General features: G+C 38.9%; 1 protein-coding gene across 2 annotated transcripts in view; it reads left to right on the plus strand.

Moving 5' to 3' along the window:
• LOC117502901 (zinc finger protein OZF-like) overlaps positions 1 to 23,804 on the plus strand; it is a 64,489-nt gene that overhangs the window by 29,992 nt on the left and 10,693 nt on the right. For both annotated transcript variants that reach the window (XR_004558432.1, XM_034162042.1), the window contains exon 5: positions 22,786 to 22,997. Coding sequence is in view for 1 of the 2 variants with exons in the window: in XM_034162042.1 (XP_034017933.1) it covers positions 22,786 to 22,997 (212 nt within the window). In the remaining variant the exon portion in view is untranslated. The remainder of the gene's footprint in view (positions 1 to 22,785; positions 22,998 to 23,804) is intronic.

A 23,804-nucleotide genomic window follows, 5' to 3' on the forward strand; every position in this document is an offset into this window, starting at 1 on the left:
CTATCGGCTGGATTGTGAATGTTGCAGCATCATTGCACTATGTGACCGTTTAATTTCACAGGTGTGAATCGACGTAAGCTAAAAATCTGTTTGCATAAAAAAATAAACAAGAACATGATTAGAAATTTTCCACAGGTTTGAATCATAATCATTCAGTATAATTGGTTGCACTGAAAAAAACTTTCTAACAGTGTTTTTAGAAGCGCATCAACAGCGAGGGAACTGGGTGCTAGTGTTCTGTGATTGATTGCTATCTGCAGCCACACCACTAGATGGTGTATAGAATTTTGTGTCACCTAGTGGTGATATTGCAGATTACGTTATATCATTGCCAGTCACAATTTTGCTTCCCTTCATGTTTTTGGTAATTGATAAAAAGGATATATGCGTCCATGACCTCTAGTGATTAGTAATACGAGGTCTGTCAATAAAGTAACGGCCCTTTTTATTTTTTTCAAAAACTATATGGATTTCATTCATGTTTTTACGTCAGACATGCTTGAACCCTCGTGCGCATGCGTGAGTTTTTCCACGCATGTCGGTGACGTCATTCGCCTGTGAGCACGCCTTGGGAAGGAGTGGTCCCGCCCCCTCATCGGATTTTCATTGTCTGGAAATTGCGGAATGAAAAGGACTTTTTTTTCCATCAGAATTTTTTCAGAAGCTGTTAGAGACTGGCACCTGGAAACCATTCGAAAAATTGATCTGGCTTTCGGTGAAAATTTTACGGGCTTCACAGAGAATAAGGACTGTTATTACAGCTTTAAGGACCGCTTTAAGGACCCCTTTAAGGACGCTCGGCGCTCCGAGCTGCGACAACGCGGCACAAGCCACCGGACCATTTCTAAACGGATGGCTCTGTGGATACGAGACCGTCGTGTGCTCTTTCTCTGGTTATCACAAGAGCTGGACGTCAGCCATTTTCCGGCAGATTTTACTTTTAACAAGAGATTTTGTCATGAAAAGCCACGCGGAGGCTTCGCGCGTAAAGACCGATTCGCTGATGAAGCAAGACAAAGGAACACCTCCATTTCGGCGTGTCAGAGGACAAGTTTGGACATGCCTATCTCGGCTTTCAATGCTTACCAGTCCAGTAAGTATCAGAGAAATTGTGGAGAGCTGGACATGTCCAAACTTGTCCTCTAACACGCCGAAACGGAGGTGTTCCTTTGTCTCGCTTCATCAGCGAATTGGTCTTTTAGCGCGAAGCCTCCGCACGGCTTTCCATGACAAAATCTCTTGTTAAAAGTGAAATCTGCCAGAAAATGGCTGATGTCCAGCTCTTGTGATAACCAGAGAAAGAGCACACGACGGTCTCGTATCCACAGAGCCATCCGTTTAGAAATGGTCAGGTGGCTTGTGCCGCGTCGTCGCAGCTCGGAGCGCGGCGCGCCGAGCGTCCTTAAAGGGGTCCTTAAAGCTGTAGTAACAGACCTTATTCTCTGTGAAGCCCGTAAAATTTTCACCGAAAGCCAGATAAATTTTTCGAATGATTTCCAGGTGCCAGACTCTAACAGCTTCTGAAAAAATTCTGATGGAAAAAAAAAAAGTCCTTTTCATTCCGCCATTTCCAGACAATGAAAATCCGACGAGGGGGCGGGACCACTCCTTCCCAAGGCGTGCTCACAGGCGAATGACGTCACCGACAGGCGTGGAAAAACTCACGCATGCGCACGAGGGTTCAAGCTTGTCTGACGTAAAAACATATGAATGAAATCCATATAGTTTTTGAAAAAAATAAAAAGGACCATTACTTTATTGACAGACCTTGTATGTATGATTCTGCATTTCACAAAAACAAGAGTTCTCAAAGTTGTTAGTCTGCAGTAGCAAGCAGCAGAGCCACTACTGATTCCCTTTTCCTTCAGTCTTCCAGCCACACTGCAATATGCAAAAAGCAGAGGAAGGGTGTCCCTTTTGGGCTACTGAATGAATTTGATGGTGAAACACGGCACCCTCCATGAGGGGTCCCACTTCCATTTAGCTATGAAGTGCTCATTCTGAGTTCATGAACACACATCACTTTGTTGTTGCAGGTAATTACACTCAAATGAAGAGATGGTTGTGAAAGCTATATTCTATTTCTGCCTGAAAATAAAATCACCGAAATCATCCACTCAGCTTTTAACATGGGAAATCTGATGTAATTAGAGTGACATGGCTGAACAAATTACAGCAGCCATCCCTATGAAGTTAAATTTGTCTCATTAATACCTGCAGTCTCATGGCTTGCTGCAACGTAATCCAGCGTTGCCGACATATTGGATATGTCTCTTCACAATAGGCTCGCACCTGAATCAACTGGAGTCAATGGAGAATGAGCAAATATGCCAGTGTTTTGTACTGCTTACGGTTGCAATAACCGGCACAGTATAGAAACCAGATCACGTGGGATTACCTTTCACAAATAAGATTGAACAATAATTTTGGTTATTTTATCATTTGTAATATTATGTCATCATAACAAACGGTACTTACGTGTAACGTTATTACAGCAGGAACTGGTACACTCTCTCATTAGCTGTGTTTCCATCTAACTAGTATTGCAACTCTTAAGCGAATTTTCGTTCATGCAGCAAAAGGAAGAGTGCATTTGTGTGCATTTCCATCAACTTGCTATGCGCTTTTGTGCAAAACAAAAGGGTTTCAAGGGTTTTAGCTCCCCAGCCCCAGTTGCAAGCCTAACAAAGTAGTTCTAAACCATGGAATGACCTGGAATTATATTGCTTTCTTTTCCTGGCCTTGAAAAAAAAGTTCATCTTTGTAACAAAACCTGGTGATGTCGTGTGTGTGTGTGTGTGTGTGTGTGTGTAGGTGATTCTTTAACTACGGGCACTATTGGCTTTGTAAATGTAATTTCCACCACACCATTGCCTTGCAATATAAAGTGCCTTGGGGTAACTGTTTGTTGTGATTTGGTGCTATATACATGTGCTCTGATGTCACTGTTAATCTCCATAGAAACTACCCAAACAATCTTTCATACAAACTGTTTAAAGGGACATTAGTGTTGTGGTGGAAATTACAGCAGTAGTGTGGGACAACTACATTTTGTTTAAAAAAATCACAACAGTTGTATGACATTGAATACCCCAATTATGTTTTGATTATTTTACTGATATTTTATTCAGAGATATTTTAAAACATTAGAAAAAAACGTTTCTTTACCATTCATTTTTATCATTGAAGATCAGAAGTCTGGGTGCGGGACAAGCACAAAACGGCAATATTTGCATATAATGATGCTGAAAAAAGGTGAAAAAGTCATCATAGACTACTAGAACAAATTTTTTAACACACTTTCATTGTAAAGATAACTATAAAAGTGTGAAATTTCCCCTTTTTTCTGTTTTTCATACAATATGATCAAAGGACATAATAAGTGCCCGTAGTCTAAGAATCACCCATGTGTGTGTGTGTGTGAGAGGGAGAGAGAAAAATAAATTCAAATAAGCAATCCAAACTTGTTTCTTTACGAAATTATAAAATTAATTCATTTATACATTTATCTATATGCCACACCATATGTATTTGTTAAAGAGCATAAGACAGTCTTTCAGCATGAAAGTACATATTTTGATGTATGACAGCATCCTATATCGTAACTGAATCTCTGTTGTTTCTAACAAACCAAACCTTGGGAAAATCGGGTAAAAATTCTGGTAGTTATGGATTATTGTAGTTGGGGATACACTGCCATCTGCTGGATGCCAGTGTTGCTTTGTGGGAATCGCGAGGTATTTGTTTGTGGATGTGTGTGCAGATTTGCGGTAAGAATATCTCAAAATTATGTAGCTGTAGCTGAGCAAAGCGATGAATGTGTGTGATCGCTGATCGACAAATGCTGAATCACACTTCACAAACACAGTTTTCAGTTTTGCAAATGCCTTTATTTTATTTTTATTTTTTTATTTTTTATTTTTTTTACAAATAAAAAAATACCATATTTGGGTGATTCTTAGACTCGGGCACTTATTATGTCCTTTCATCATATTGTATGAAAAACAGAAAAAAGGGGAGATTTCACACTTTTATAGTTATTTTTTACAATGAAAGTGTGTTAAGAAATTTGTTCTAGTAGTCTATGATGACTTTTTCACCTTTTGTCAGCATCATTATATGCAAATATTGCCGTTTTGTGCTTGTCCCACACCCAGACTTTTGATCTTCAATGATAAAAATGAATGGTAAAGAAATGTTTTTTCTAATGTTTTAAAATATCTCTGAATAAAATATCAGTAAAATAATCAAAACATAATTGGGGTATTCAATGTCATACAACTGTTGTGATTTTTTTAAAACAAAATGTAGTTGTCCCACACTATTGCCGTAATTTCCACCACAACACTGTAATGTCCCTTTAAACAGTTTGTATGAAAGATTGTTTGGGTAGTTTCTATGGAGATTAACAGTGACATCAGAGCACATGTATATAGCGCCAAATCACAACAAACAGTTGCCCCAAGGCGCTTTATATTGTAAGGCAATGGTGTGGTGGAAATTAAATTTACAAGGCCAATAGTGCCCGTAGTTAAAGAATCACCCATTTATAAATACACATTTAGTAAAAAAAAAAAACGCACAAGTTACAAATCGGAAATTTGTGTTTTTGGATCGCAAAATGTGCAAATCAAGGAATATTTGTTGATTATCCTCTGTGCTTTTGCAGGTATTAATGATACAAATTTAACTCCATACGCCCCCCCCCCCCTTCCCCCATGACTCTTGATTGGAGTAAGTGGGTATAGAAAATGAACAAATGAATTCCTTTGTTTAACTCCACCTTGAACCTGTGACTGGTGGATTTTTAAGTCTCGAGTTAAACTCTATTTTTATTCTCTTTCTTATGAATAGCTTTTATTTTATCTGTTTTATTCTTTTACTTGTTTTTAATTATGTATTTGATGTTTTTCATTTTTACTTATTTATTTTACATTTTATATTGAACTTTTCTGTGTGAGTCACTTTGAGGCAGCTTTTGTTGTGATTTGGCGCTTTATAAGCTGATTAAATTGAACTGAAGTTGAATTGGTGGTCCACAGACAAAAGTTGCATTTTGTACATTTTCTCCAGTCACAGCGTTGAGAGTTGTCAGGGGCATTATGGTGGTTTCACTCACTAGTCTCCCCACACTCATTTTTCAGGCCGACCTACTGCAGACAGATGTACTATATTGTTTGTATTTCTTAATGATTAATATAAATGAAGTTCAAGACATATATAGTGACTTGGAAATGTTGATGCGTCCATCCTCTGAGTTGTCTAAAGAAAAGTGCTTGTAAAGGTGATGATTTGTATTCACAATAAACCCTATAGTTAGTTTGTCAGATTACCAATGGGTTCTAAAAAGCTGTAATTCCTAAATGATTAATGCAATATTTTTGTTCAGCCCCTGGATTAAAGTTGAAAGTCTACACTACAAGCACATTTTGATTGTTTTATTTCAGCTCTGTTGCAATGGTGCAAAATTAACTAATGGGCTTTACTGTAATTATGCAGAACTTGAAAAATATTAAGATTTAGTCTTAAGTGTTGAACAACACTTCAAATTTTACTAGTTGAAACAGTAAAGTTTGAAGTCCCCAGATTCAAGCTTGAGGGTGATTCTTTAACTACAGGCACTATAGGCCTTGTAAATGTAATTTCCACCACACCATTGCCTTACAATATAAAGCGCCTTGGGGCAACTGTTTGTTGTGATTTGGCGCTATATACATATGCTCTGATGTCACTGTTTATCTCCATAGAAACTACCCAAACAATCTTTCATACAAACTGTTTAAAGGGACATTACAGTGTTGTGGTGGAAATTACGGCAATAGTGTGGGACAACTACATTTTGTTTAAAAAAATCACAACAGTTAAAAACATTAGAAAAAACGTTTCTTTACCATTCATTTTTATCATTGAAGATCAAAAGTCTGGGTGTGGGACAAGCACAAAACGGCAATATTTGCATATAATGATGCTGAAAAAAGGTGAAAAAATCATCATAGATTACTATAACAAATTTCTTAGCACACTTTCATTGTAAAGATAACTATAAAAGTGTGAAATTTCCCCTTTTTTCTGTTTTCATACAATATGATCAAAGGACATAATAAGTGCCTGTAGTCTAAGAATCACCCTTGAACACAGTTCACAGATTTGTCTTTTGCACTGGATAAGACTGTTATTCTTGGAATACATAAGTGTAGACACAAACGAGGCAGAACAGTTAACAGACTTTATTAAACAATCACCGTAGTGAAGTGGGTGCTGGTCCAGGATAGAGAGGTAGTCAGGAGGCAGAACAGCAGGTAACATCCAGTGTCGGCATTGCAACACTGGAGTCGGGATCATACAGCGTTGGTGGTGCTGAGTACAGTGAATACTGTGCACTTGGAGACTCTGCACTGATTCCTGAACACCTGCAGAAAATCAAAAACCAGAAAGAGAGAGAAAGCTGACCCACCACAGTCGCCACTCACTGAATCTTTAAATTTTCTGCTTTTGTCAACAAAATCGTGTAACATCCATATGGATTCCTGCACACGTGGAAATTGAGGGAAATTAAAATGTGGATACACTTGACTGGAAACTAAGATGTCTTTTCTCAAAATTTGATTCCTGACTCCCCCCCCCCCCCATCAAAATGTGATAAACCAGACTTCCGCTCACCCCCACCCATCCCAAGTGTAGATCTTGTCAAAATCAGATTGAGGACCTTGTGGCATCTTTTAAAAGAGCAGCGTAATCTGTTGCCTTAACTCTGTTGTGATAAAAATCAATATGTTTTATCCCACCTGTGTTCATTATACATTGATCCAAATCACAGACACGTGACACAGAACATTCATGATTATTTATGAGCGACACCATTCAGCTGCTATTCAACCAACCAGATCCATGATTTATTTTATTTTATTCTTTACGAATAATCAATCAATCAATCAATCAACTTTTTTCTTATATAGCGCCAAATCACAACAAACAGTTGCCCCAAGGCGCTCCATATTGTAAGGCAAGGCCATACAATAATTATGAAAAACCCCAACGGTCAAAACGACCCCCTATGAGCAAGCACTTGGCCACAGTGGGAAGGAAAAACTCCCTTTTAACAGGAAGAAACCTCCAGCAGAACCAGGCTCAGGGAGGGGCAGTCTTCTGCTGAGACTGGTTGGGGCTGAGGGAAAGAACCAGGAAAAAGACATGCCGAGAAGGGGGGCAGAGATCGATCACTAATGATTAAATGCAGAGTGATGCATACGGAGCAAAAAAAGAAAGAAACAGTGCATCATGGGAACCCCCCAGCAGTCTACGTCTAAAGCAACATAACCAAGGGATGGTCCAGGGTCACCCGATCCAGCCCTAACTATAAGCCTTAGCGAAAAGGAAAGTTTTAAGCCTAATCTTAAAAGTAGAGAGGGTATCTGTCTCCCTGATCTGAATTGGGAGCTGGTTCCACAGGAGAGGAGCCTGAAAGCTGAAGGCTCTGCCTCCCATTCTACTCTTACAAACCCTAGGAACTACAAGTAAGCCCGCAGTCTGAGAGCGAAGCGCTCTAATGGGGTAATATGGTACTACGAGGTCCCTAAGATAAGATGGGACCTGATTATTCAAAACCTTATAAGTAAGAAGAAGAATTTTAAATTCTATTCTAGAATTAACAGGAAGCCAATGAAGAGAGGCCAACACGGGTGAGATATGCTCTCTCTCCTGCTAGTCCCCGTCAGTACTCTAGCTGCAGCATTCTGAACCAACTGAAGGCTTTTTAGGGAACTTTTAGGACAACCTGATAATAATGAATTACAATAGTCCAGCCTAGAGGAAATAAATGCATGAATTAGTTTTTCAGCATCACTCTGAGACAAGACCTTTCTGATTTTAGAGATATTGCGTAAATGCAAAAAGGCAGTCCTACATATTTGTTTAATATGCGCTTTGAATGACATATCCTGATCAAAAATGACTCCAAGATTTCTCACAGTATTACTAGAGATCAGGGAAATGCCATCCAGAGTAACGATCTGGTTAGACACCATGCTTCTAAGATTTGTGGGGCCAAGTACAATAACTTCAGTTTTATCTGAGTTTAAAAGCAGGAAATTAGAGGTCATCCATGTCTTTATGTCTGTAAGACAATCCTGCAGTTTAGCTAATTGGTGTGTATCCTCTGGCTTCATGGATAGATAAAGCTGGGTATCATCTGCGTAACAATGAAAATTTAAGCAATACCGTCTAATAATACTGCCTAAGGGAAGCATGTATAAAGTGAATAAAATTGGTCCTAGCACAGAACCTTGTGGAACTCCATAATTAACTTTAGTCTGTGAAGAAGATTCCCCATTTACATGAACAAACTGTAATCTATTAGACAAATATGATTCAAACCACCGCAGCGCAGTGCCTTTAATACCTATGACATGCGCTAATCTCTGTAATAAAATTTTATGGTCAACAGTATCAAAAGCAGCACTGAGGTCCAACAGAACAAGCACAGAGATAAGTCCACTGTCCGAAGCCATAAGAAGATCATTTGTAACCTTCACTAATGCTGTTTCTGTACTATGATGAATTCTAAAACTTGACTGAAACTCTTCAAATAGACCATTCCTCTGCAGGTGATCAGTTAGCTGTTTTACAACTACCCTCTCAAGAATCTTTGAGAGAAAAGGAAGGTTGGAGATTGGCCTATAATTAGCTAAGATAGCTGGGTCAAGGGATGGCTTTTTAAGTAATGGTTTAATTACTGCCACCTTAAAGGCCTGTGGTACATAACCAACTAACAAAGATAGCTTGATCATATTTAAGATTGAAGCATTAAATAATGGTAGGACTTCCTTGAGCAGCCTGGCAGGAATGGGGTCTAATAAACATGTTGATGGTTTGGATGAAGTAACTAATGAAAATAACTCAGACAGAATAATCGGAGAGAAAGAGTCTAACCAAATACCGGCATCACTGAAAGCAGCCAAAGATAACGATACATCTTTGGGATGGTTATGAGTAATTTTTTCTCTAATAGTCAAAATTTTGTTAGCAAAGAAAGTCATGAAGTCATTACTAGTTAAAGTTAATGGAATACTCAGCTCAATAGAGCTCTGACTCTTTGTCAGCCTGGCTACAGTGCTGAAAAGAAACCTGGGGTTGTTCTTATTTTCTTCAATTAGTGATGAGTAGAAAGATGTCCTAGCTTTATGGAGGGCTTTTTTATAGAGCAACAAACTCTTTTTCCAGGCTAAGTGAAGATCTTCTAAATTAGTGAGACGCCATTTCCTCTCCAACTTACGGGTTATCTGCTTTAAGCTACGAGTTTGTGAGTTATACCACGGAGTCAGACACTTCTGATTTAAAGCTCTCTTTTTCAGAGGAGCTACAGCATCCAAAGTTGTCTTCAATGAGGATGTAAAACTATTGACGAGATACTCTAACTCCCTTACAGAGTTTAGGTAGCTACTCTGCTCTGTGTTGGTATATGACATTAGAGAACATAAAGAAGGAATCATATCCTTAAACCTAGTTACAGCGCTTTCTGAAAGACTTCTAGTGTAATGAAACTTATTCCCCACTGCAGGGTAGTCCATCAGGGTAAATGTAAATGTTATTAAAAAATGATCAGACAGAAGGGAGTTTTCAGGGAATACTGTTAAGTCTTCTATTTCCATACCATAAGTCAGAACAAGATCTAAAATATGATTAGATCTTGAAATAATTAGAAATAATTAATTTCAGAATAATTCATTCGGGAATATGAACATAGTGCACAAGATTTATAGAGGCCCGCAAAGCGAAACAGTGATCAGCTGATTCTGTGCTTATGAATAGACACGTGTCACTTTCCTGGATCACGATTGATGAGTCGGGAAAAAACCTGAATTTTCAGTTCGTGTGCAGCATAAGCTTCAACTTTTCTGCCTTGGACCACATTTCAAGGAATTTTTCAAGGAATCGACGCTCTTGACAGAGTTGTTCAGAGTTGGACCTGAAAAGAACAACTCAGTTAACACAGAAAATATTCACGCAGGAGACACTGAGTTTCTTTTCCTGATCAGGAGAGAGCAAACGAGCGTGACCCGTCGCCAACAACTGTCCTCGTCCGCTCTGAAGGGCCCCGCCCATCTGCTTCTCCTATTTATTGAAATAAAGTTACATACAAGCATATGGAAGGACAAAATAACAAAACACGTTAGCGACACAAAGTCTGGTCAAACATCGATATGAAATTGTTATGGCTTTAAGCCTCCAGTCTCACGAAGTAAACAGCGTAACCCTGAACTAATACACAGGTCACACCGCTCCCTGCTCAAGGCTGGACTGTTAATTAGAGACGCACATCTGCGCTTAGCAAAAACATAGCTTTAGCAAAACAGTCTGCACATTCACTAAGCCAAAGAGAAAATGTTCACTTTCTCGTGTGACAGTTTTAATGATTACTTGAACAGTTCAGTGTATATGATTGCTTTGACAATGAGTGATTAATTAAAAGAATAATGGTACATGAACCCTCACAAATGCATATATGTATATATGTAAAAAGAGAACAGAATCAAAGACAAGATCAAAGACAATAAGTACATCAAAGTAAAGGCATTAACAATCAAAGTAAAGACATTAATATTTGATAATAATATTGCTAATATATAGAAAACCCTGTCAGCTCTAATGGGAAAAATAATCAAGGTCTCTGTCATTCTGTGAAAAGGCTTATTACAGGAAACAACCCTGCATGAGCAGAACAAAGGACCGGCGATCGTTCAGTGTGTGAAACAGCCAGACAGGAAATAGCATTGTCAACTAGCAGACAGGCCAAGACGGAACCACATCAAAAGAGGCCAAAAGGCTTTGTTCGCATGTAATACACATTACACCTCGGCGGGTGTGGGACGTGAAAGAGCATTAGCACATGTATAAAACAAGAGTTCAGACATTAATATGCATGGTAAGCACATTATGTGAGCACAGGACATGTCTGCTGGAGAGGAGTCAGCTGAGGCTGCTTGTGGTGAATGTGTCCAGAAGGTGGAGCCAGAGGTGCCGCTAGGGATTTTGGGCCCCATAACAAGAAATCTTACTGGGCCACCCCCATATTGAATGGCAGAAGAGAGGCCTTTCTGCACAAGTGAGGCCCCTGATACAATTCTAATAACTGACAAAATAATATGGGGGGTGGCCCAGTAAGATTTCTTTTCACAGGGCCCAAAATCCATGGTGGCACCCCTGGTACCTGGTGAGGTGACACGTCGTGAGCCTGCAAGAGTTTAAAACTTGAAAGTATTGTGATCTGAGGACTGTCACCAGTGTCACCGACACTAATATGTTTGCCGTGGGGGGCTTTAGGTTATTATCAATAGAATGAAAATATATTGAACGATTACCATTAAAAATGTACTGAGAAAATTTTTTTTAAGAATTCTCTCTTGGCGTGGGCAGTCTGTGGTGGAGGTTTCGGAGAGGAAGATGTTGATAAAACTGCTCACCATCCATGACAACACCTCCCACCCCCTGCACGCCACACTGGTGTCCTGTCAGAGCACTTTCAGCCAAAGACTGAGGCCACCGAGGTGCACCACAGAATGCCAGAGTGGGTCCTTCCTACCTGTGGCAATCAGGCTGTATACAGGTGATTCTTTAACTACGGGCACTATTGGCCTTGTAAATGTAATTTCCACCACACCATTGCCTTACAATATAAAGCGCCTTGGGGTAACAGTTTGTTGTGATTTGGCGCTATATACATGTGCTCTGATGTCACTGTTAATCTCCATAGAAACTACCCAAACAATCTTTCATACAAACTGTTTAAAGGGACATTAGTGTTGTGGTGGAAATTACAGCAATAGTGTACATTTTGTTTAAAAAAATCACAACAGTTGTATGACATTGAATACCCCAATTATGTTTTATTTTACTGATATTTTATTCAGACATATTTTAAAACATTAGAAAAAATGTTTCTTTACCATTAATTTTTATCATTGAAGATCAGAAGTCTGGGTGTGGGACAAGCACAAACCGGCAATATTTGCATATAATGATGCTGAAAAAAGGTGAAAAAGTCATCATAGACTACTAGAACAAATTTCTTAACACACTTTCATTGTAAAGATAACTATAAAAGTGTGAACTTTCCCCTTTTTTCTGTTTTTCATACAATATGATCAAAGGACATAATAAGTGCCCGTAGTCTAAGAATCACCCACACAGTGAGGCAAATAAGTATTTGATCCACTGTCGATTTTGCAAGTTTTCCCACCTACAAAGAATGGAGAGGTCTTGTAATTTTTATCGTAGGTACACTTCAACTGTGAGAGACAGAATCTAAAAATAAATTCAGAAAATCACATTGTATGATTTTTAAATAATTAATTAGCATTTTATAGCATGAAATAGTAAGTATTTGACCACCTAACAACCAGCAAAAATTTTGGCTCACACAGACCTGTTAGTTTTTCTTTAAGAAGCCCTCCTATTCTGCACTCTTTACCTGTATTAATTGCACCTGTTTGAACTTGTTACCTGTATAAAAGACACCTGTTCACACACTCAATCAATCACACTCCAACCTGTCCACCATGGCCAAGACCAAAGAGCTGTCTAAGGACACCAGGGACAAAATTGTAGACCTGCACAAGGCTGGGATGGGCTACAGGACAACAGGCAAGCAGCTTGGTAGAAGACAACTGTTATGATTATTTATTAGAAAATTGAAGAAACACAAGATGACTATCAATCTCCCTCAGTCTGGGGCTCCATGCAAGATCTCATCTTGTGTGGTAAGAATGATTCTGAGAAATCAAATCAAATCAATTTCATTTATATAGCGCCAAATCACAACAAACAGTTGCCCCAAGGCGCTTCATATTGCAAGGCAAAGCCATACAATAATTACAGAAAAACCCCAACTGTCAAAACGACCCCCTGTGAGCAAGCACTTGGTGACAGTGGGGAGGAAAAACTCCCTTTTAACAGGAAGAAACCTCCAGCAGAACCAGGCTCAGGGAGGGGCAGTCTTCTGCTGGGACTGGTTGGGGCTGAGGGAGAGAACCAGGAAAAAGACATGCTGTGGAGGGGAGCAGAGATCAATCACTAATGATTAAATGCAGAGTGGTGCATACAGAGCAAAAAGAGAAAGAAACACTCAGTGCATCATGGGAACCCCCCAGCAGTCTAAGTCTATAGCAGCATAACTAAGGGATGGTTCAGGGTCACCTGATCCAGCCCTAACTATAAGCTTTAGCAAAAAGGAAAGTTTTAAGCCTAATCTTAAAAGTAGAGAGGGTGTCTGTCTCCCTGATCTGAATTGGGAGCTGGTTCTACAGGAGAGGAGCCTGAAAGCTGAAGGCTCTGCCTCCCATTCTACTCTTACAAACCCTAGGAACTACAAGTAAGCCTGCAGTCTGAGAGCGAAGCGCTCTATTGGGGTGATATGGTACTATGAGGTCCCTAAGATAAGATGGGACCTGATTATTCAAAACCTTATAAGTAAGAAGAAGAATTTTAAATTCTATTCTAGAATTAACAGGAAGCCAATGAAGAGAGGCCAATATGGGTGAGATATGCTCTCTCCTTCTAGTCCCCGTTAACTCTAGCTGCAGCATTTTGAATTAACTGAAGGCTTTTCAGGGAACTTTTAGGACAACCTGAAAATAATGAATTACAATAGTCCAGCCTAGAGGAAATAAATGCATGAATTAGTTTTTCAGCATCACTTTGAGACAAGACCTTTCTAATTTTAGAGATATTGCACAAATGCAAAAAAGCAGTCCTACATATTTGTTTAATATGCACATTGAATGAGATATCCTGATCAAAAATGACTCCAAGATTTCTCACAGTATTACTAGAGGTCAGGGTAATGCCATCCAGAGTAAGGATCTGGTTAGACACCATGTTTCTAAGATTTGTGGGGCCAAGTACAATAACTTCAGTTTTATCTGAGTTTAAAAGCAGGAAATTAGAGGTCATCCATGTCTTTATGTCTGTAAGACAATCCTGCAGTTTAGCTAATTCGTGTGTGTCCTCTGGCTTCATGGATAGATAAAGCTGAGTATCATCTGCGTAAACAATGAAAATTTAAGCAATGCTGTCTAATAATACTGCCTAAGGGAAGCATGTATAAAGTGAATAAAATTGCCCAGAACTACCTGGGAGAACCTGGTCAATGACCTGAAGAGAGCTGGGACCACAGTCACAAAGATTACATTAGTAACACATAATGCCGTCATGGTTTAAAATCCTGCAGGGCAGCGAGGTCCCCCTACTCAAGCCAGCACATGTCCAGGTCTGTTTGAAGTTCACCAGTGACCATCTGGATGATCCAAAGGAGGCATGGGAGAAGGCCGAGTGGTCAGATGAGACCTAAATAGAGCTTTTTGGAATCAACTCTACTTGCCGTGTTTGAAGGATGAGAACAACCCCAAGAACACCATCCCACCCATGAAGCATGGGGGTAGAAACATAATTTTTGGGGGTGCTTTTCTGCAAAGGGGAAAGGACGACTGCACCATATTGAAGGGAGGATGGGTGGGGTCATGTATCGTGGGAATTTGGCAAACAACCTGCTCCCTTCAGTAAGAGCATTGAAGATGGGTCGTGGCTGGGTCTTCCAGCATGACAGTGACCTGAACACACAGGCAGGGCAACTAAGGAGGGGCTTGGTAAGAAGCATTTCAAGGTCCTGGAGTGGTCTAGCCAGTCTCCATACCTGAACTCAATAGAAAAATCTTTGGAGGGAGCTGAAACTCCAAACCTGAAGGATCTGGAGAAGATCTGTATGGAGGAGTGGACCAAAATCCCTGCTGCAGTGTGTGAAAACTTGGTCAAGAACTACAGGAAACATCTGACCTCTGAAACGGCAAACAAATGTTTCTGTACCAAATAAGGTCTGTTTTTCTCTGTAGGGGGGGAAAACTGGCAAAATTCACAGTGCATCAAATACTTATTTTCTCCACTGTAACTCCTCCCCCTCCTTCTGCAGGATGAACACATAATGATCGGTTTTTCAGTTACTAAGAGCTATGAGCAATACTGTCAACATCTGTTGCAAGTGTCTTCAGTCATTTTGCATAAACATGTTGTACTCATTGATTTCACTGTAAAAAAATAGACAATGTTTACTGTTTCGGCACTGGCAAAAGAATTTCCTTCAAGATGAATAAAGTTCTACTTATTGTAATCCAGATCTCATCATCAAGTGACCTGCGCATTAAAAAAATCATTTTGATCATTTAAAATGTTTAAAAATCATGATTCCGTTACAGAATTTGTCATAGAAACAAATATATTATTATGTTTCAATGTGCTGTGTAAGACCTAAATATCAATGTTGTGAATATTGTTTGTACACTCCATGCTTCTCACAGGGCTTGTAGGCCAGTAATCTGAGTGTGTGGATCCACATTCTTCCACACATAATTCCAAATCTCAGAATGCTGACATCTTGTTATTTATGGTGTCACACTTTATGTAAGCGATGATGTGATACATCCTTATTATTAGCGTACCTTAATTGAGAGAGTGGCGACATGATGAGTTAGAAAAAAATGGTGACGTGACTCATGTTGCCATCTTGGTTCCAAAATAGCATTTGCTGTTAATCTGTCTGCATGGAAATCCAGCTATTTTATTTATTTATTTGCTGAAAATGAAAAGAAAGTTCTGTAAATTTGGGGTCGTGGTTGCTTTGAGTGACAGTGGCCAACCTAAACCCATTAAAAATCACTGATTATGCACTATGCTCTGTGTCTGATTATGTTAAACTGATTCCTCTTTGCCCTTGCCCTCTCTCAATCCCCCCCCCCCCCCCCCCCACACACACACCATCTTGAATAAGCGGTCGAAGATGTGTGTGTGTAAGAGATTCCTATTTATAGTGATTCTTCAAGGACACCAGTGCATGTACATGTCCTGCTTTAGACTTGTAAAATCTTGTACTTAGACATTTGCCCTTGTGTTGATTCAGACGAGTGTTTATGTGTGATAGGCCCAAATGAACCCACTGGGGCACATACAGACACGCAATGTGTAGCTAACCAGAAACGGTCAAAGCGAAATTATTTTTATCTTTTTAGCTGAGGCCTACACTTCTTAAATAAAGAATCTGAGCAATTTTTATCCTTATCACAGTCTCATTAAAAACACCAGTGTTGTGAAAGTAACTTTGACAAGTTACTTTTTTAGTTGCTTTATGCAGTTATTTCATTAGCATCTCTATTACTTTATTAGAATCTGCTGAAAACTTGCAACTAATAAGGTAACTAGTAATCTAACGTGGTTACTCTTAAGATTGAGCAATCAGCAAAGTAGAGCTGAAACAACTAATCGAGTTAATCGATTAAAATCGATTATTAAAATAGTTGTCAACTAATTTAGTCATTGATTAGTTGCTAAATAACTTTGCTTTACCGCAAATGTTTCGTTTCTTCCATATCAACTGAGCTTTGCTTTGAATCTTGAACCAATGAAGGAATGCTTCGAGCTGCTGCTTCGTTGGTTTCATTTGTTTTATTTTGCTTTATCTTAATTTTCCCCACTAAAACCCTAAAGAGCATATGTCTGTGAGGAATATTTACCTTTTTTATGTTAAACTGACCTGTTATGGTCTTCTGAAACAGTTGATAGATGTATTTTATGCTAACGCCGATGCTAACGTGTTAACATGTCTATGGCGTTTTCAGTGTTGAAGTTAGCATTAAGCTGCTGGCATTTCAGCATATTTGTGTATTTGTTTTCTGTATAATAATTAATGGCTCAGCATTTGTTGTTGTAAAAGAGTCAAGTGTATTACAAATTATAATTTTTTAAATTTATTTTTATTTATATATTACTAATAGCAACAATAAAAATGGTAATAACTAATAATGCTACAATACAATTTTAGAGAAAGAGACATGAGTCACATGTCATCGCGAAACGACCACATAGTTCACAAGTTATACAGAGAATGTTGCACATATAATGAGTCAGGCTACAGTTTTTGATTTAGGTTTTATGGTTAACTGGTTATACTAATTGCTCATTTGCAGCAACAAAAATACCTCTTTTTTTCACCATATATTTTATAACATTTATATGTTTCAATGTTGTTTTATGGCAACTCAGCACTTTGATAAAGCAATGCCATTTGAAATAATTATTTTTGTTCTTTATTATAAACTGTTTTATTCTTTATTATTTTATATTTCAACAGCCAAGGGACATTTGACAATTTGTTGATTTTCAAGTATTTTAAGTTTTCGAATAATGTTCTGTTGTTAAATAAAAAGATGGAAGGAGAGAAAAATTGTTTCCCTGGCACATTTAAAAAAAATTCCCCACTAATCCGATTAATCGATTAATCGTGTCAAAACCCCATCAGATTCAAATAATCGTTTGTTGCAGCCCTACAGCAAAGTAACTAATAGTTACTTTGCTGAGTGACTAATACTTTGCTGAGTACTAAATCTTAAAAATAACCAAATTAGATGATGAGTTACTTTATTAATTACATTCAGCAGCTGCTGACAAGTTGTCCACAGCTGCTAATGAAGTAACTGTATGAAGTAACTGTAAAATATAACTGTATGATTGCCTAGCTATGGTGGCTTTGTAGAACAGCTTTGTGTACTTTTTAGTAAATGCCTCCTTCTCTGTGTATTATTGTAGCGTCTGTGAGAAAGGCTTTCTTTTGTCCCCCATCAGGCCAAAATTATTGAAGTATTATATAAATATAATATAGAGAGAATGAAACATTATAACATTATTGTCGCCTGTCATCACTTTTAAGCACATTTTGACACTAAATAAGGTACGTGGTTATGTTTAAAATAATAAATTGTTAAGTATGGCCTCAACATTTTTATTAAGAAATGAGGGGGACTAACGGAAGTCTTACCCAGCTGACCTTGTAACACAAACACCTATTGTGCACAATATCGGACTAGCATTTCTCCTGTTACACCATATATCTCCCAAACTAACAACGGACAGACCGGGAGTGCGACGAGATTGTTTTTCCAATTCAGTGAATTACTGGGGCTGCTTCAGCGACAGTTCAAGGTGGAATGCGAGAGTCTCTTGTCATTCGATCACTGACCTACCCCCTGGACTAGAACTAAAACAGTTGTGAGAAGTGATGCAGCTCCTCCTGACCCTGTCACATGGACAGGCAGCTGTGGAACGTGGATTCTCAATCAACAGTGACCTGCTTGCTCTAAACCTAAAGAGTGATCTATGACACTGTCGCGCTTTCAGGACTGCCTACTGGTGACTTTGAGGTGACGCCAGGGCTACTGTAGTCATGCAGTCTTGCCTATGCAAGGTACAGAAGGCAGAACTAGAGAATGAAAAGAAACTGAGAAAGAGGGCTGCAGAAGAAAATAAGCTGAATGATGCAAAGAAGAAGCTAAAAAAAAACTGGAGCAGACTTACCAATCATTGACGAAAAATGACAACAAGCATGCTCTACAGGCTGAACAAAAGAGCAACTTCACACTGCTGGCAAACTCAAACGCCTTGAGGTAGAAAGCCAAAGAAGTGGAAGATGACATTAAGAAGCAGAAAGATGTCAGTGTGCTAGCTGCTTCTCTGCAAAGAGTGTGAGAACATCCTGAGATTGAAGTACATGTATATAACTGATGTGTCTCAGGTATGACGAACCCATTCCCTTGGCTTTGTATGGCCACAAATTGCCCTGCAACAATTTCCAAGTTAATACTGTTGGGAAAAAAATGTTCAAATTACTGTTGACAAAATGTTACAATTATTTTTGGAAAAATAAAATAAAAAGGTGAGGAAAGAATGGCTGTGTGGGGAGAACGTTTTAAAATTACATACTGTAAATATAATACATGTTTATCAGAATCAGAATCACCTTTTTTGTCATTGTAATTTACATTGCAACGAGGTTTGAGTGCAGCTCCAAAAGGTGCTTTTCTGAGGTGCGAATAATTATTAGCCAAATAAAAGATAACAACTAAAAATAAAATGTGGACAAAATATAAAATGTAAAATGAGAAATTATGTACAACTGTGGAATGATATTGCGTACAGATATTGCATGTCTTAGGGCCTCCAATTGCTGTTTATTGAAGATGTTTAAAGCATGAAATAGGTCAAAATTATTATCCTGGAATTTTTAACTTCCATCATTGAAAAATCAGGGAATTTTGTTCCCATAAAATTCTGGGAGCCCTGAACACAGTTTGAAACTGGAATTCCTTGTGTTATGTTTAACAGTTAAAGGACCTGTTGCATAAAATTTATAACAACTCGTGATGATATACTTGTATTAATTTGTGAACAGTCTGTATATCCCAGTCAAAACAAACAGCTATGGAGACTGATGAAAACAAAGTACTTATTTGTACTCCTTTTTCAAAGTATTTCCGACCACGCTTACATCACTCTGAGCAAACGTCCGAACGTACTGTTGAATAGAATGTAGACAAACAGCTGCTAACATTAAGAACGGAGCCACGGCTTTCCGTGTGAGACACAGCTTTGTGCACGCTCAGAAGTGTTGTTGATGCAGTAACTGTGAAAGGTGTAAGAAATAAGAAGAAATTCCCCAGGCGCCTAATGGCGACTTCTGCTCCTACTGGCAATTAGGATGGGTTAAATGCAGTAGACACATTTCATTGTGCAGGGAACATGTTCTTCTGTGCATATGACAATAAAATTCCTTTGAATCCTTTGAAATACATCTGTGTTCAGGCAGCCTGTAAAAACAGCGTTGTGGAGAGTTTCACGTGCATGTTCAATCAATCAATCAATTTTATTTATATAGCGCCAAATCACAACAAACAGTTGCCCCAAGGCGCTTTATATTGTAAGGCAAGGCCGTACAATAATTACGTAAAAACCCCAACGGTCAAAACGACCCCCTGTGAGCAAGCACTTGGCGACAGTGGGAAGGAAAAACTCCCTTTTAACAGGAAGAAACCTCCAGCAGAACCAGGCTCAGGGAGGGGCAGTCTTCTGCTAGGACTGGTTGGGGCTGAGGGAGAGAACCTGGAAAAAGACATGCTGTGGAGGGGAGCAGAGATCAATCACTAATGATTAAATGCAGAGTGGTGCATACAGAGCAAAAAGAGAAAGAAACACTCAGTGCACCATGGGAACCCCCCAGCAGTCTAAGTCTATAGCAGCATAACTAAGGGATGGTTCAGGGTCACCTGATCCAGCCCTAACTATAAGCTTTAGCAAAAAGGAAAGTTTTAAGCCTAATCTTAAAAGTAGAGAGGGTGTCTGTCTCCCTGATCTGAATTGGGAGCTGGTTCCACAGGAGAGGAGCCTGAAAGCTGAAGGCTCTGTCTCCCATTCTACTCTTACAAACCCTAGGAACTACAAGTAAGCTTGCAGTCTGAGAGCGAAGTGCTCTATTGGGGTGATATGGTACTATGAGGTCCCTAAGATAAGACGGGACCTGATTATTCAAAACCTTATAAGTAAGAAGAAGAATTTTAAATTCTATTCTAGAATTAACAGGAAGCCAATGAAGAGAGGCCAATATGGGTGAGATATGCTCTCTCCTTCTAGTCCCTGTTAGTACTCTAGCTGCAGCATTTTGAATTAACTGAAGGCTTTTCAGGGAACTTTTAGGACAACCTGATAATAATGAATTACAATAGTCCAGCCTAGAGGAAATAAATGCATGAATTAGTTTTTCAGCATCACTCTGAGACAAGACCTTTCTAATTTTAGAGATATTGCGTAAATGCAAAAAAGCAGTCCTACATATTTGTTTAATATGCGCATTGAATGACATATCCTGATCAAAAATGACTCCAAGATTTCTCACAGTATTACTAGAGGTCAGGGTAATGCCATCCAGAGTAAGGATCTGGTTAGACACCATGTTTCTAAGATTTGTGGGGCCAAGTACAATAACTTCAGTTTTATCTGAGTTTAAAAGCAGGAAATTAGAGGTCATCCATGTCTTTATGTCTGTAAGACAATCCTGCAGTTTAGCTAATTGGTGTGTGTCCTCTGGCTTCATGGATAGATAAAGCTGAGTATCATCTGCGTAACAATGAAAATTTAAGCAATGCCATCTAATAATACTGCCTAAGGTAAGCATGTATAAAGTGAATAAAATTGGTCCTAGCACAGAACCTTGTGGAACTCCATAATTAACCTTAGTCTGTGAAGAAGATTCCCCATTTACATGAACAAATTGTAATCTATTAGATAAATATGATTCAAACCACCGCAGCGCAGTGCCTTTAATACCTATGGCATGCTCTAATCTCTGTAATAAAATTTTATGGTCAACAGTATCAAAAGCAGCACTGAGGTCTAACAGAACAAGCACAGAGATGAGTCCACTGTCTGAGGCCATAAGAAGATCATTTGTAACCTTCACTAATGCTGTTTCTGTACTATGATGAATTCTAAAACCTGACTGAAACTCTTCAAATAGACCATTCCTCTGCAGATGATCAGTTAGCTGTTTTACAACTACCCTTTCAAGAATTTTTGAGAGAAAAGGAAGGTTGGAGATTGGCCTATAATTAGCTAAGATAGCTGGGTCAAGTGATGGCTTTTTAAGTAATGGTTTAATTACTGCCACCTTAAAAGCCTGTGGTACATAGCCAACTAATAAAGATAGATTGATCATATTTAAGATCGAAGCATTAAATAATGGTAGGGCTTCCTTGAGCAGCCTGGTAGGAATGGGGTCTAATAGACATGTTGATGGTTTGGATGAAGTAACTAATGAAAATAACTCAGACAGAACAATCGGAGAGAAAGAGTATAACCAAATACCGGCATCACTGAAAGCAGCCAAAGATAACGATATGTCTTTGGGATGGTTATGAGTACTTTTTTCTCTAATAGTTAAAATTTTATTAGCAAAGAAAGTCATGAAGTCATTACTAGTTAAAGTTAAAGGAATACTCGGCTCAGTAGAGCTCTGACTCTTTGTCAGCCTGGTTACAGTGCTGAAAAGAAACCTGGGGTTGTTCTTATTTTCTTCAATTAGTGATGAGTAGTAAGATGTCCTAGCTTTACGGAGGGCTTTTTTATAGAGCAACAGACTCTTTTTCCAGGCTAAGTGAAGATCTTCTAAATTAGTGAGACGCCATTTCCTCTCCAACTTACGGGTTATCTGCTTTAAGCTGCGAGTTTGTGAGTTATACCACGGAGTCAGGCACTTCTGATTTAAAGCTCTCTTTTTCAGAGGAGCTACAGCATCCAAAGTTGTCTTCAATGAGGATGTAAAACTATTGACGAGATACTCTATCTCACTTACAGAGTTTAGGTTCATAGAGGCAGTTCTGGATTAAAACAGGGTCATGCTCCCATACAGACAGTTGACTCTGTACACACCTGTATCCTAAATCCAACAGAGTTGAGAGCGAAGTGTTTGTCTCCTCTTTGGACAGAGCACTAAACCTGCCGGTGCGTGTGACAACCCAGTCTCACAGCAGTTAAAAGTCCTGAAGCTCCTGCAGATAACTGACTTTTTCCAAGCGTCTACTCACAGGTCTACTGGTCTGAAGGAATGCTGAGCATCACTTTTGTATGAATAGTCATTAGTTTTATGATGTGAACCTGCAACGTTTGTTTCATGCACTATGTTTGATATCGTGCTGTGTTGTTGAACGGCATGTTAAATAACATGCAACATGTCCTTTAAGCAGAAGAAAGACTGGCAGATAGTCAATTTGACAAGTCGAACTAATAAAGCAAATAGTGTCCCTTGCATATATTGTGATGAATATTAATGTGTCCAAATGTTTTCCCCCACAGTCTGCTGTTTCTATGGCCAGGCTGTGTTACACATTAATAACTTTCTTTATGTTCTCTATTTTTCATCAGACAAGATGGGTTCTAACACCAAACGGTGCCCTAATTGCCCCCAGGTCATGCCGTGTGCCACTAAGGTGTGTAAGGCCTGTGGGACAGAGCAGCCAAAGAAGGCCCGCCTGAAAAAGAGGCTGCAGGCCCTGGATGAGAAGAAAGAGGAGTGGCTTGGCAACCTTAAAAGAAATCATAACGAGGCGGCCATGTTGGATGAAGCCATCATTTTGGTGTGTACAATTAATTGTACTACTTTTAATAGGATGGAAACATTTGCATGGATCATTTCTGACTGAGTGATGATGTTATTGCTCTAAATTTTTGATGGCACATCATCTCCATAATTTATTTTCAAAATGCTTTATGATAGTTATGAAAACAGATTTCAACCATACCTTTTATATTATAGTTTTCAAAGGAATGCTATATGAAATGATAGTTAGGTTTGTTAGTGTTTCAGACACATGAAAAAGCAGCAGAGGTCATTTTCCTGTAAACGTTCTTAAGCCACCTTGACACTTGCACACATTTGATTCCCCCAATGCTGCGCAATTACTTGTGCCAATGCGACCGCTTTGTCGTGCTGGATGCCAGGCTTTGTCCCGTTTGACGTCACCTTATATAAAATAATCATTTTGTAGCCAATGATGCATTTGCTCTCAGAACTTGGCTGAAGAAACCATCTCTCATCACTCCCACAATCACAAAGAAATTTTCTGCAGCTACTCTTGTGCACGCCGTGCGATAGAGAACACATTTGGAATCATCTCAAAGGTAATTATTTATAATATTTATATTGTTATGGACTGGTAAAACAGTTGCATTGTCATGCCTTCTTATGTGTTAGATAATGTATCTGTAAAATTATGTTTATCATACAGTTGTGCTCAAAAGTTTACATACCCTGGCAGAATTTTTGCTTTTTTGGCCATTTTTTTAGAGAATATGAATGACAACACAAAATTTTTTTTTTCACTCATGGTTAGTGGATGGGTGAAGCCATTTATTGTCAAACAACTGTGTTTCCTCTTTTTAAA

The sequence above is a fragment of the Thalassophryne amazonica genome, chromosome 21, assembly GCF_902500255.1.
Source record: "Thalassophryne amazonica chromosome 21, fThaAma1.1, whole genome shotgun sequence".
Lineage (NCBI taxonomy): Eukaryota > Metazoa > Chordata > Actinopteri > Batrachoidiformes > Batrachoididae > Thalassophryne > Thalassophryne amazonica.